The sequence below is a fragment of the Protopterus annectens genome, chromosome 1.part0 (genome assembly GCF_019279795.1).
Source record: "Protopterus annectens isolate FY-2018-M chromosome 1.part0, PAN1.0, whole genome shotgun sequence".
In the NCBI taxonomy this organism is placed as follows: domain Eukaryota; kingdom Metazoa; phylum Chordata; order Ceratodontiformes; family Protopteridae; genus Protopterus; species Protopterus annectens.
Window position 1 is genome coordinate 617,335,793 of NC_056725.1, and position 15,784 is coordinate 617,351,576.

General features: G+C 44.8%; 1 protein-coding gene across 3 annotated transcripts in view; it reads left to right on the forward strand.

The window, feature by feature from the left end:
- The window catches only part of UBR2 (ubiquitin protein ligase E3 component n-recognin 2), a 5,196,118-nt gene that overhangs the window by 290,995 nt on the left and 4,889,339 nt on the right, over positions 1 to 15,784 (forward strand). For all 3 annotated transcript variants that reach the window (XM_044061864.1, XM_044061881.1, XM_044061872.1), the window contains exon 4: positions 11,524 to 11,634. In XM_044061864.1, coding sequence (XP_043917799.1) covers positions 11,524 to 11,634 — 111 coding nt within the window. The remainder of the gene's footprint in view (positions 1 to 11,523; positions 11,635 to 15,784) is intronic.

Here is a 15,784-nt window from a genome sequence, read left to right on the forward strand (position 1 = left end):
ACCTACTTGTGTCTCAGCTTCTACCCCCTCCAGCGGCAGCAGAGGCCCCCAGCCTCAGGAGCCACCGGCCCCCACTCTTCCGAGACCTCCCTGGAATGCCCTTCCAAGCAGCCCCCACTGAAGAGAACTTGTAAGAGGAAGCATGTCGACTCCCAGGATGAGTCTTAGGCATCTGACACTGCCATCGAGGTGTCAGAAGGGTCCCCCAAGTCGTCCTCTGATGATGTCTCCATCGTAGATATTCTGGAGATCCTTAAACAGAGGTGCGGCTGGTCCACTGTTACCCCTTCTGATGAGTCGGTGTACCTGAAGGCTTTCTGGTCTCAACCTTCTGCCTCTGGAGTGTCTCCACCTTTCGACGAACTGATGGATTTAGTTAGTCGAAAGGCGTGGGATACCCCTGATGCCATGGAGCCAGTCCACAGGAGACCGAACAAGTTCCTTTCTTCTCTTCCAGGAAAAGACGTTTTATCTAAAGGTGTGCCTGTAGATGCCATGGTGGTGGTGGTCACTAAGGAGTTAGCTGAGATGACTTCTTCTGTTCATCCGCCGAATAAGGAGTCTCGAACAATGGAGAGATATGGGAAGCGTATCTTTTCTTCAGTGGCATTTACCCTTAGATTGCTTAATTACCTTACTCACTTTACGTGGCTCCAGCGAGATCTCCTTAAAGAGTTAGGAGATTCTCTACAAGGTACATGTACTGAGGGAGTCCCTGACAAGGTTTCTACCCAGATGTCCTTCAAGGATGCATCTGCAGTCTTCACAAATGGGGTTGTCCTGTCGTCAGGCAGCCCTTCGGTCGGCCGGATTCCAAAGTCTGGGTCTGGCTTCGGCTGGTGTCGCACTTCACCCGACGTCATTGCGGCAGTTTTCGGGTATAAAGGCATCAGCCGACGCCATTTTCCTCAGTCTTTCTTGCGCGGCGCCAAGCAGAAGCTGTTCGCAAGTGCCGGTCGGTCAGATCCAGAGATAACTATTACCGAATACAACCAAGACTTCAATAAAGCTAAGTACCCCGTTGGGGACTCTTTCTTGCCTCAGCCGATGTCAGACAAAGTTAATAACTGTTTAGCTTGTGGGAAATAAATACCTCATAAGGATTTCCACTCCTATTGCATTCATTGTTTAGGCCCAGACCACGACGTAGCAGCTTGTCTAGCCTGTTCTTCTTTTAACCGACGGACGCTTAAACGTCGGTCGGACTTTGCTGAACAGATATTCGGCTCTGATTTTGCCTACATTATGCCGTCGGATCCTCCGACTACACAAATTACTAAAAAACGCAAAGAAAAGGACCGACACTCGCGGTCCGCGGTTTCGGCTGAAACCGCGGTTAAGCAAACCACGAATGTCTCGGTTTCGGCCGAAACCGAGCAAGCGGTTCTTTCTTCAGCCGATAACATGCCTTCCACCGAGGCCTCTTCCAGCCTGGTAGAGACGGCCTCCGAAACCCAACCGTCTGTTGTGGTTTCACAGGATTTATCAGACACCATTCCCCTGGATGTTTCTACTCCTGCACGTGGTGCTGCTAGGCCTCCTCCAGCTATGTCTATTAAGGCCTTTGCCAGAGCTAAGGCAGCCAAATCAACAAAATCTGTGCCTGCCAAGCCTCCTTCTCACAGGCCCAGCACCAGCTCCCACATGCTTTCTTTGGCTGAGGATCTCATATCCTTAATCCGTGGAACCCAGCCACATCCTGACAGGGCCTCTCTCCCTCCTCCAGAAAAGAGACCTAGAGCAGAGCCCCCTGAGCCAGGATCCGCTGATGATTCTTCTGAAGACTCGGAGCATTCAGACCCTGCTGAGGCTGCTTATTCCCCCTACGAAGATTCAGATGCTGAGGACTCCATTCCTTCAGCCTCCCCTCCTGAGGAATTTTCCTTTGGGGAAACCCTGCATGCTATGAGGGAACAATTTCAGTGGCAGGGCCAGGATTTCACAGACTCCAGAAAGAGACTTGGGACCTTTCTGCATTTGCCACAACATAGACCTTTAGCCATTCCCCCAGTTCTTCCTGTTGTTGATGATGCATTTAATGACGTATGCTCTGCTCCTGATTCTTTACCTCCGGCTCCTGTTAAGCCTGATAGGTACTATAGGGTCCCGGACACTCATCACCATTTTTCTAAGGCTCCTGTTGCGGATCCAGAGACTATATCCCAGGGCCCTAAAGCTGTAGCAGCTACTTCTTCTAAAAACCCCCTCCCCTCTGAAAGGGAATCCAGGTCCTTAGAGAGATGGGGTAAAAAGGTTTACACCTCTGCTACTTTGTCAGCTAGAGCTTTGAACTGCCAATTCCATATGATTCAATACCAAGAGTTTATGCTTGATCAGTTGACTAAAAAGCTATCCTCCTGAAGAATCTTTAGATAAAAAGTATGTTCAGGAAATGGTACATAACATACAGCAGGTTAGTAACCATTCTTTAAAATGTGGCCATGATGCACTGGAGGCTTCCTTTAGATCAGCCATGACTGGCACAGTTATTAGGAGGCATGCATGGTTAAAAGAACAGGTATTACCAGACCATGTCAAATCAAAGCTTTTGGATGCACCTATGGACAAGGTCAATTTATTTGGTTCCCCTGCGCAGCAGGTACTAAAAAAGATGGAAGAGAAAGCTAAATCTGTTCAAACAGTAAAAGATTTTCTGCAAGTTCAACCCCCAAGGTTTAGCAGGAACTGGCCCTACAAGAACTGGTCCTTTCCGGAATCCTCTAAGCCACAAAGAGGCAGGAATAGGCGTACTAGAGGCAGAAACCAGTCCAGGGGTTCCTACAGGGGTCACCAATGGCATGGCAACAACCAACGAGGCACGGATACAGCCACCACCTCTACAACAACTCAATCTCAGTGACTGGACGGTGGTACCGCCTACCAGGGAACAACTACAAGCACCCTTGGGCGGAAAACTAGCATTATTTTCAAAAAACTGGCACTGCATTACAAGAGAAAAATGGATTTTGCAAACTATAGACCAAGGCTACAGGTTTCATTTCCATACTCTACCAGGAAAGAGAGGAATGCCAAACCTTCCACCAAATCAAAGGGCAGAAGCTCTACAACAAATATCTCAATTATTAAAAATGAGAGCCGTGGAAAAGGTACCACCTATGGAGCAGGGAAAAGGATTCTACTCAAGGCTCTTCCTGGTACCAAGGAAACAAAACAAATGGAGGCCTATCCTAGATCTGTCCGCCTTAAACACATTCATCATTGTTCCCAAATTCAAAATGCTGACCCTACAGCAGCTTCTTCCCATGCTGGGCAAGGAGTCTTGGCTGGTAACTCTAGATCTCAAGGAGACATACCTGCACGTCCCCATAAGACCAATTTGCAGAAGATACCTCAGATTTCTTGCAGGATCAGAGCATTATCAATTCTCAGCATTGCCATTTGGCTTATCTACTGCGCCCAGAGTGTTCACGAAATGCCTGGCATCAGTTATAGCTCATTGCAGACTTCAGGATTCAAATCTATCCCTACCTGGACGACTGCCTGATACAAGCGGACAGCAAGAACAAACTAGCAGAAGACTTACAAAGAGTCATCCACCTGCTACAAGCTCTGGGATATACAGTCAATACAGAAAAATCAAGGCTGATTCCATCCCAAAGAATAACCTTTCTGGGTGCAGAACTGGACACATCAAAACAAATGGCATTCCTGACTGCAGAAAAGAAAGAACAACTTCCTCTCTACTTCTTGGCATTAACAAAGCACACTCATTTGACTGCAAGAAAAGTGTTACAAGCCCTAGGCTTCATGGCATCCTGCATAATACTGGTCCCTCATGCCAGGTTGCATATGAGAAAGCTACAGTGGTACCTAAAGAATTTGTGGTCCCAACACAAACACAGCCTAGAAACCAAAATTCCATTGATTCCATGCCTGAAACAGGACTTCCTATGGTGGGCTCAGGCATGCCAATCAAACAAAGGATTGCCCTTCTGCAGAAGTCAACCAAGTCAAACCATCACGACAGATGCCTCAGACCTCGGCTGGGGGGCTCACATCCTGGACAAGTGCTTTCAAGGTCTATGGTCTCAAGAACAGCTACATCTGCACATAAATCTCAAAGAAATGATGGCAGTGAAATTGGCACTCCAGGCATTCAGACCCCTTCTCCAAGAAGGCCAGTTGATGATAAGGACAGACAACACCACAGTTATGTGGTACATCAACAAACAAGGAGGAACACACTCATACCCTCTATGCCGGCTGGCTCTCGACCTATGGGATGTGGCTCTGAGCTACAACATTCAGTTGCAGGCAATTTATGTACCAGGGAAGGAAAACATTCTAGCAGACATATTAAGCAGAACTACAACAGATGCCCACGAATGGATGCTGCATCCGGACATCTTCAAAACCATCACAAGAAAATGGGGGTTACCACAAATAGACTTGTTTGCATCCCCAACCAATCACCAGTTGAAGAAGTTCTGCACAAGGACCTTCCACCCACTTGCTTGGAAGGTGGACTCCCTTTCTTTCAGTTGGAAAAGCCTGACGGCATATGCATTCCCACCTCTTCCTTTGATGCACAAGGTGCTTCTGAAGATCAAAGAGGAACGCCCGAGGATCATTCTGATAGCTCCAAACTGGCCAAGGCAACATTGGTACCCACTCCTGAGGAGCATGTCCAGGGAACTAATTTGGACACTGCCCCTGATTCCTTTACTGCTGACACAGAACAACTACAGCATTCTGCATCCCAGTCTAAAGACTCTGCAGTTAACTGCATGGCACATTACCTAACAACAATTGACCAGAATTTATCCCAAAGGGTTAAAGACATAATGCTGGAGGCTCGTAGACCTTCCACAAGGAAAAATTATGCAGCAAAATGGAAAAGATACCTCATTTGGAGTACGACAAAGAGGCAAGATGTGACACTAGTGAACATAGCCAACATCCTGGAGTACTTGGCAGAGCTCTACCATACAGGCCTGTCCTATTCCTCCATCAAAATACATGCATCAGCTATTTCAGCAGAATACAACTTGGATCCTCCTGTCTTCTTGCATCCTCTGCTTAGACAGTTTCTGAGAGGAATCAAAAATGTAAAACCTCCCAGGAAACCTCCACTGCCAGCATGGGACTTGAATTTTGTACTAGAAAAACTAACTTTACCTCCTTTCGAACCAGCAGCAACAGCAGAATTACAATACTTATCCTGGAAAACTGCATTCCTGCTAGCAATAACTTCAGCAAGAAGGGTTTCTGAACTACAGGCTTTGATGGCAGTGCAACCCTTCCTGATCTTCCACCAAGACAGAGTGTCCATGAGAACAAATCCTACATTTATGCCTAAGGTGGTGTCCAGAGTTTCTCTAAATCAGGCTATCCACCTTCCTACATTCTTCCCCAACCCACAGAACAGGGGAGAAAGGCTCCTACATACCTTGGATGTACATAGACAATTAGCTACTATCTGGACAGAACAAAAAACAATAGAAAGACTGACCAGCTTCTGGTAGCATATGCAACAGGGAAGGAAGGAAAACCAATCTCTAAACAGACAATTTCCAAATGGATAGGAAATTGCATTAGATTCTGTTACTCCTATCATGGGAAGAAAACTCCAGAGAACATCAGACCTCACTCAACAAGGGCTACAGCCACTACCACAGCTTTCTTACGAGGAGTGGCTACCAAGGACATTATAGAGGCTGCTACTTGGACCTCCGTGCATACATTTGCCAAGCATTATAACTTACCACTCTACTCTAGATCCCGTGCTGGTTTTGCCACTGCTGTTTTGCAAGGGATCCTAACTACACCATAATCCTTTATCTTACCTCCTCCCCTAGTTTAGCTATGGTATTCTACCCATTTGTGAAGACTGCAGATGCATCCTTGAAGGACATAGTACAGTTTTGTACCTACCATAAATGTAGATGTCCGAGAGGAATGCATCTGCAGTCAGGATTACCCTCCCTCCTTCCCCTCTGAGGTACTCCTAGGGTATTTACCAATCTTAAGCTAGCTTGGGGGGGATCTATTATGGTGTATTTGTTTGTATATATGTACATACATGTTTATTTTGTGTGTTTGCTCTCTACTATTTGGAAATTTTGACATTTATCCAAATTTAGCCTTCCTAGAGGGCACCTGGCATCTGGGGCAAGAAACACTGAGGAAAATGGCGTCGGCTGATGTCTTTATACCCGAAAACTGCTGCAATGACGTCGGGTGAAGTGCGACACCAGCCGAAGCCAGACCCAGACTTTGGAATCCGGCCGACCGAAGGGCTGCCTGACAACAGGACAACCCCATTTGTGAAGAGTGCAGATGCATTCCTCTCGGACATCTACATTTATGGTAGGTACAAAACTGTACTTTGTCCACCTTGACGTCTATTGTTAACTCTTCCATGCGGCTTATTTCATATGTGGCTGATGGAGCGAGTAGAGCAGCGGGTTCAGGAATTTCCCTGAGGCATCATTCCTGGATGCGTTTGTGTAACTTTGCAGAACCGTTTATCTACCTTTACCAATGCCCCATTCAACAGTTCCTCATTGTTTAGATCCAAGGTAAAGGACACGTCACCCGGTGCGAGCAAGAAGGAAAAACACTCTCTGCCGTGGGAGTATGTTTTACTGTTCCCTCTAGACAATACCCTAAGGGTCAGAGGGGCGGTAAAATGTGGTTCAAGAAGTCCCAGAGGTTTTTCCAGGAGGCACAGGGTGACTCCTCCTTCAGAGGCAGAGGAGGAGTAGGAGGAAATGGTAAACGTCGCCCTAGAGGCAGGGGCAGTCCGCAAAACCAGGGAGGTTGCAATTCTTTTTGGGGCCAGCCTTACCAGCGCTCCTGATGTGGGGCCCAACTGTGCTTCTCTGCGGCCGGTCAGGGGTCGCATTTCTTTGTATCCAGAAGCCTGGCTAAGTATCACTCAAGACAAGTGTGTACAAAGAATTGTTACCAGAGGTTATGTAATACCCTTTTCTCTTCCACCTTTTTTTCCCAAGAAGATCCCAGGTGTTCCACCCAATCACAGGGATCAGGCAACTGTGGAGGTCAACAAGTTGCTGTCAAAAAGAGTCATCCAAACTGTCCCAGCAGACCAAGTAGGATCCAGAACTTACTCCAGATTCTTTTTAGTGCCAAAACGTACAGGGGACTAGAGGCCCATTCTGGACCTCAGCAGATTGAACGAATCAGTAAAGGGCAAGTTCTGGATGGTAGCACTGCAGTCTATACTCCCGTTGGATGTGCTCAATAGATCTCCTCCTCGGGCCTCTTCTAGTAAGCTACCACATAAAAATGGACAGGGCGTCAAGGAGTCAGCTATGCTTCTGGCTGGGAGCCAGTCACTTCCAGTTCTGTGCTCTGCCCTTTGGTCTCACCACAGCCCTAAGGGTGTTCACCAAATGTATGGCAGTAGTGACAGCTCACCTGAGATGTCGAGGATTCCAGGTGTTTCCATATTTGGACAACTGTCCCCTGACTTCCCCCACCAGGCATCTACTCCTTCAGAGCAGGGACAGTACTATTCAGCTTTGTGCCCAACTGGGAATCTGTATAAATTGGGAAAAAAAATCTGGCTTATTGCTCTCTGTCTGTGATTTTTATAGGCGCAGAGATAGACACAGTAAACATGGTGGTTAGTTTTCCTGCCGAAAGGGTACAAAACCTGGTGCTTCAAATTCAGCTTCTTCTCCCCTTCCAAAGGGTCAAAGCCAAGGTTGTTCTGCAGCTCCTTGGGACCATGGCTTCCACCATACTATTAGTGCCACTAGCCAGGTTACACATGAGAATTCTCCAGTGGCTCCTGTTGTCCCAATGGTCCTTTCAGCACCTTCCATTATCCCATCACATTCTACTGACAGAACCTTGCAAGAAGGACCTCCTTTGGTGGACATTACCCAATCAACCGAACACGGGGCACTTCAATTGTTCCTTGCCAACTCATTGCCACTGTGACCATGGATGCCTCACAGATAGAGTGAGATGGGCATTATCTAGGCAAGACTGTCCAAGGCACATGGCAAGACCACAAGGTCCATCTGCATATCGGTGTTCTAGAGATTACTGCAGTGCTCCTGGCATTGCAAGCACTTCACGACTTTCTTCCTCTGGGGACTATTACAATACAGTCAGACAACATGTTGGTAGTATGGTATATCAACAAACAGGGCGGAACCAGATCTTACCCACTCTGTCAAAAGGCCATGCGAGTTTGGGAATGGGTGATATCTTCCCAGCGCTTTGTGGCAGCAACGCACATTCCAAGGAAGACCAACGTGATAGCCGACAAACTCAGCCAGGTGATCCTGATTCCTCACGAGTGATCTCTGAAACAGCGGAACAGATTTTCCACAGGTGGACATCGCTTTGCCAGCCCAATCAATGCCAAATGCAGCAGCTACTTTTCCCTCATCCCGCCTGCGGGGTAGTCGCCCAGAGACGCACTTGTTCATGATTGACCCCTGGGTCTCCTGTATGCTTTTCCTCCCTTTCCTGTCATTCCCAAGGCGATTCAGAAAGCGAAACGGCTGGGAAGCAAATTGATCCTCACTGCTCCTTACTGGCCTCATCAGGTTTGGTGCCTCCTCCTCGGGCCTCTTCTCCTGGACGATCCTTGGATTCTGGACCCAGTTCTAGACCTGCTGACTCACATGTCAGGTTCACTTAACCCCTCTTTACACACCCTCAATTTGACAGCGTGGCTGCTCCAATTCCATCCCTAGTCAGGCTTCAGGACTTCTCGCCTTCCGTGACTCATATCCTTGCGTCTTCTCATAAACCTTCCACTAGGAAACTATAATCCAGTAAATGGAAAAGATTCTCTCTTTGGGTGGAGAAAATAGATGTTGACCCCTTCACTGCCTCCATTCCAGTGGTTTTGGAGTTTCTTTCTGAACTGTTTCACCAAGGATCTGTGGCTGCCACTATCAGTGTCCAATTGGCAGCAATTTCAAATTTTCATTTGGGTTCCCAGATTCTAACTTAATGTCTCATAAATTGTGCAAAACCTTCCTCAAAGGTACCACTTTGCTCAGACCTCCTGTTCAAGAGCCTGTGGCCTCATGGGATTTAAACTTTGTGTTATCAAAATTAACCTCTATGCCCTTTGAGCCTTTTCATTCATGCTCTTTAAAGTTTTTGTTGTGGAAGACGTTGTTTTTGGTGGCCATCACATCTACCAGATGGGTGTCAGAATTGCAAGTCTTGTCTGTTAAACCGCCTTATCTGATTTTTCATAAAGACAGGGTGTCCCTTCGTACTAACCCTTCCTTTTTCCCAAAGGTCTACTTCCATGCCACACTGAATCAGTCCATAGTACTTATGGTTTTCTTTCAGAATCACTCCAGTGCAGCTGAGTACAGGTTTCACCAACTGGATGTCCATAGACAATTACGTTTTTATTTGCACCGGACTAAAGACATTAGAAAATCGGATCAATTATTAATTTCCTTTTCCAAATCCAGGTTGGGCTTACCAGTTTCCAAAGTTACTTGAACTGGATTTCTAGCTGTGTAGCTTATGTTTACACTTCTGAGGATAAACCTTTACCCTTTAAAATCAAGGCTCATTCTACCAGATCTCAATCTGCCTCTGCAGCCTTTCAAGCCACAGTTCCACTTGACAATATTTGTGCAGCTGCTGCGTCGGCTACCCCTCACACTTTTATTACTCATTACAAATTGGATTTAACCTCCAGGGGTAGAGCGTCTTTTGGTTCCATGGTACTCGGGAGTATTTTTCCTTGAGCCACCCAAGAATAAGGTGCTAGGGACGCTGTCCCATATGTAAAGAACTTAACAAAAAGAAATTATGTACTTACCATAATGTTCCATGTTAGTAGTCCATCTCATCCTTTCGAACCTGCCCTCTTGCCCCCATCCTGGAAGTACCTGGAGACAGCAAAATACTAATTTCATTATTTATGGAGGCCTTTTAGTATTGGCTTCTTCTGTAGGCTGTTATTATTTCTTGTAGTCAGCAGCAAGCCAGATCTGGGGATTGTACTGGTGCACCATGGGATACCCACCTAGCCACGAGCCAACCAGAAGTCTTTCAGCTTGTAAACAGGCCGAGTCGGAGCCGAGGATCGGCTCCAATCCCATATGTAAAGAATGAAGGGTGAGATGGACCAACATGGAACATTATGGTAAGTACATAACTTCTTTTTTTGTCTACTTCTAGCTGCTGGAATGTTATCTTTTGAAATCCATATTTTGGTATTTCAGTCCACCTGCTTAAGCATGTGTTAACAAAATTCATGCATTCTTCCCCCTCTCTTTGTTTGGTGCCCATAGATGCATGAAGATTTTCCCTTCAAACTTTCTTTTATTTGCAGATTTTCATAGTTAGTCTCTTGTTGGACTATTATTTGTTTGAGCTCTCACTCTGTCCCTTGTAGTTCACAAGTCTGTCCAATTTCTTGCAGCCTTTTGTTTGTTGCAGTATACTCCATTGTGTCACTCAGCTGGGATCTCAGCATATGTTTTGGTAATTTTATTTTCAGATTAGTCAGAATTGCTGATGTTTGTCTATTCCTTTGTCTGCCATCTCTTCACATTTTCTTTCCAGTACGCTACTTTCCACACCTTTCTTCTTAGTATGAAGGAATGATTTGTGAGTTTCTCTCTCAGGGTTCCTTATCTTTTTTGTTCTTTTAGGGGTCATGTATGTTTTTTACTAGTTTGTATAATTTTCTGGGATGTTGGTGTTTATAAGTTTGTAGGTCACCTGGCTCAGAGCTTGGCAGCCTGCTGCATTTCTGGCTGCTACAAACTTCTCCAAATTTAGTCGTGATGTATTGTTCATTGAAAAATACTGCTTGACTCATAGTGGATGGGATTAGTTTTCTTAGCCTAGTTTAACCCATTATGCAAACTAAAGGCAAACTGTTGTTTATCTAGCTTATTTTTCTAGTTGTGTGCAGAGGACTACCAGTCATGCTATATGCACGCATCATGTGGGCATGGTATACTGTTCTGGGAGACTGCGCTTCATTCACCAGTGCTAATTTGAGTTAATTTCAGTGACTTGAGGTGTAATATACATTGTTATAGATAATGGTTGGTGGAATTTAGAACCTTTTTTTTGACATCTGAAATTTCTTCCTCTTTTATCCGTTTCTTGTTTTGCAACTGTGAAGTCTGGTTAGTGCCTCCCTGAAGGCTAGACATTTGTAATTTTTGGCAGTGAACTAGCCCAGTGTTTCACGCAGGAGTAACTCTGATTTTTAGAACTATGACGTGAACCACCCTGGTATTAGCTGCAGCCAGGTTATTTGACCAAATGGTGAAGATGAGAATGATTTAACATATGTATGGCTTCAGCTAGTTTCTTTTAAGTACTGTTTTTAAGAAACGTCTCTTGATGACATAACTTATTAGTTTGTAGCCTGTTAGCTCAGTTCATATTTGAAATATTAATGTAAGTATTTCTTGTTATTTTCATTCATTAAGTATATCATTATTGCTTTAAAAATGTTTAGGATGTGGAGAGTTAATCATTAAATGGTGCAGGTATCAGTTTTTAATTATGTAAAAATCATTGCAGATGACAACATCTGGTGGTGGAGGATTTTGTGACTGTGGTGATGCGGAAGCATGGAGAAAGGGAATACACTGCCAAAAGCATGACCCTGGCATGTCTGGTACTGCTGAAGAGGTAATAAAACAAATATTTTAGTTTTCTAAATGAATCTTTTTTTTTATGGTGTTCATATTTTATATGCTGATCTCTTCAGTACATAAAATTGTAGTGAATGAATGTGTTAGGACCAATGTATATGTAGGAGTTTTACTTTTTGTGTAGAAGTTGCAGATGTATGAAATTATTGTAATGTATTGATGTGTAATGTTTTAAGTAGTAGTTTTATAAAGCACATTAAAAGTAACCTATTCATTTTGGTTGTATTTTCAGTGCTTTAAAATTTATTTCTGATTTTTGTAATTTTTTTCACAGATAATTTTATTAACAAGCAGTCACACATTGCATACAGTGAGTGTGCTGATGTTCTTCGTGTTTCACTGTTGCAGTCATCACACTTGGGTTATCTTGCCAAGGGTAGCCCTCGGTCGGACCGAATACCAGAGGCTTAGTATTTCTGCATCAGTTGCTGTCCCTTCAGGATTGACGTCAGGTAGTCAAGGGTATAAAAACAGGCAGCCGATGCCATTACATCAGTCTTTCTTGCCAAGGACCCCGAAGCAGTTCGCACGAGTGCCGGTCGGCCGCTGTCTGAGTTTTCATTCCGAAATTGAATCATTGTGAAGTCTTCTAAAGTGAAGTACCCCATTGGGGATCCTTTTTTCTTGCTTTAACCGATGTCAGAAAAAGTTAACAATTGTCTCGCCTGTGGAAAGCTAATACCACACCGAGATTTCCATTCTTACTGCATCATCTGTTTAGGCCCAGACCACGACATACCTCGCTGTCGGTTTTGTGCTTTGTTCAACGCCCAAACTATTCGTCAGGCCCTTATTGTAGCTAAATACTTTCAATGTTTTTCATGTTTCACTGTTGCAGTCATCACACTTTGGTTATCTGCCTGCAGGTAGCCCTCAGTCGGCCCAAATACCAGAGTCTTGGGATTTGTGTATCAGATGCTGTCGCCTCTTCCATGACATTAGGTCGTCAGGGGTATAAAACATGCAGCCGACACCATTACATCAGCTTTCCTTGCCGTGTGGGAACCTGAAGCAGTTACTCTTCATGTTTCACTGTTGCAGTCATCACATTTGGGTTATCTGCTTGCAGTAGCCCTCGGTTGGCCTGATTATCAAAGTTTTGAGTCCTGTGTCAGTTGCTGTCATCTTCCATGACATCAGGTAGTCAGGGGTATAAAGCATGCAGCCGACGCCATTACATCATTCTTTCTTGCCGTGCGGTGCCCGAAGCAGAAGCAGTTCACAAGTGCTGGTCAGCCGACTCCTGAAGTTTTCATTTTCGAGCTTCAGAACTAAAGTCTTCAACTAAAGCCAAGTACCCCGTTGGGGAAACTTTTTCTTGCTCTAAACCGATGTCAGTAAAAGTCCATAATTGTATTTCTTGTGGAAAGCAAATACCTCATAAAGATTTTCATTTGTACTGTATGCCTTGCCTAGGCCCTGACCACGACGTACCTCGCTGTCTGTTTTGTGCCTTATTTAAACAATGAACTATTCGTCTTCTGTATATTTACGCTTCTAAATATTTTGGTACTCTTTTCAATTATCCAGATATGTCTTAGGTAAGCCACCCGACTACCGACATTCTGAAAAAACGCAAAGATAAAGACAGAGACAGATCGCCTAGGTCCAAAGCTGCTGACGACGCTTCTCCTAAGCTAGTTGCAAGTTCGCCTGTACTCAGTGAGGCCCCTGCTACCCACTACTTCAGATCCACAGGCCTCTACTGAGACCCATTCGTAGTCCGGTATGCCGCGAGATGCTTCAACTGTGGAACCTGCGGATGTCTCTACCTTGGATGGGTCTGTAGCCACTGTGCAGGCACCGGCTTCTGAGGGTGTATTCAGGCCGATTGACTTGCATATTAAACAGGTGCCATCTTCTTAAAGGCCTAAAACTCGAACCATGCCTAGAAAACAGACGCCCAGACCGCATGGTCAGGCCTCTATGCCTAAAGAAACAAATGATAAGAATGGCTGAAGACATTATTACTTTAATCAGGAGAAGCCAACCTTCCCCCTCTAAGAGACCTAGGACTGAATTTGCTTCTGATTCTTCTGATCAGGATTCTGAAACTTCTATTTCCTCTGATGACTAAGATTTACCCTTATCTACCTATGAGGATTCTGATGCAGAGGACTCTATTCCCTCTGCCCCCTCCCAGAGGATTTCTCTTTTGGTGAAATCTTGCATACTCTTAGGGAGCATTTTCTCTGGGAAAGGCAGGATTACTCTGATAATAAAAAGAGGCTTACAGATTTCTTACTTCTGCCCCAACATAGGCCTTTAGCGATACCTCCTGTACTAGACACTGTTGAAAATGCCTTTACGGAATCTAGCTTGGCCCCTGATTTTTTACCTCCTGCTCCCAGAAAACCTGACAGATATTACAGGGTTCCTGCCTCTCACAAGTTCCTTTTAAAAAATCCTACTGCGGATCCTGAGACCATTTCACAGGGACCCAAGGGCATTAAGGCTACTACTGCCAGAAATCCTACTCCCTCTGATAGAGATTCCAGGACGCAGGATAGATGGGGTAAGAAGGTATACACTTCTGCAACCTTGGCCATTAGGGCCTTAAACTGCCAGTTTCATATAGTATCAGCAGCATATTATTGGATTGCTTAAACAGAAAATGATGCTGATTCCTGACTGTGCTAAAAATAAAGATTTACAGGATTTAATGCATTCTGCTGAACAAGTTGGAAAACATACTTTGCAATGTAGTTTTGATTCACTAGAGGCATCTTGTAGGGCTGCTGTTACTGGGTCTGTACTTAGAAAGCATGCTTGGCTTAAGGAGCAATCTATGCCAGATCATGTTAAAGCTAAATTGCTGGATGCTCCCTTAAATCAGGACTGCCTGTTTGGCAACAAAGCAGTAGTAGTACTTAAAAAGATGGAGGAAAAAGCTAAATCTATGCAAACTGTTAAAAGATTTCCTACAAGTACAGCCTCCAAGGTTTAGTAGCCATTGGCCCTCTAAGAATTGGTCCTTTCCTGCTTCTTTCAGGCCTTCTCAGTCCAAACCCAGAACCAGCTGAACACCTATGTTTCATTCCCAGGGTACCGACAGGACTTAAGCAATGGGGGGCTCCCACTTCCAAATCAGGGAGTAGTAAGACTCCCCCCCCCCCCTCCCATGGTAAACTGTCTCAATTACTTAACTTAAATAACTTCCAAGCCCTTCTCAACTGACTGCTCCTTTAGGAGGAAGATTGTTCTGCAGACAAAAAACTGGGAACTCATTACCCAGGACAAATGGGTTTTAAATATAGTTTCCCAAGAATACAGATTTCACTGCCACACATTACCAACCCCAAACGGTTGGCCAGATCTACCCCCAAATCAGTGGGCAGAGGCTCAAAAGCAAGTACTCTCTCTGTTAAGCATAGGGGCTATTGAAACTGTACCAGAAGAAGAAAAGGGCCAAGGTTTCTACTCTACTTTTCTTGGAACCCAGAAAAGACAACTCATGGCGTCCTATCCTGGACCTTTCTATCCTAAACACCTTTTTGGTGATCCCAAAATTCAAGATGCTAACTCTTCACCACTTACTTCCTATGCTAGGCAAGGATGCCTGGTTGGCAACACTGGATTTAAAGGAAGCCTACCTGCACATCCCAATCAGGGAATCTTGCAGAAGATACCTACGCTTCAAAGCAGGCTGCACGCACTATCAGTTCTCTGCACTGCCCTTTGGCTTATCTACTGCACCCAGGGTATTTACAAAGTGTCTAGCTCCAGTCATTGCATTTTGCAGGCAAAGAAATATTCAAATATACCCATACCTGGACGATTGCCTAATTCAGGCAGAAGGCCATACTATACTTTTGAATCATCTAGCATTTGTAAAAAAAAGGTGCTAACTTGTCTGGGGTACACCATAAATGAAAAGAAGTCACATCTTGTAACTTGTCAACAAATTATATTCCTGGGAGCAAGCTTGAACACAACTTCCCAGATGGCTTTCCTCACGCCAGAGAAACAAATTCATTTGACAACTTACTTCAAACTAATGGCCACAAAAACCCTGTTATCTGCAAAGTAAATACTGCAAGCCTTGGCGTTCATGGCCTTCTGCGTTCTCATAATTCCATATGCAAGACTGCATATATGGAAACTACAATGGTATCTAAAAAGTGTAT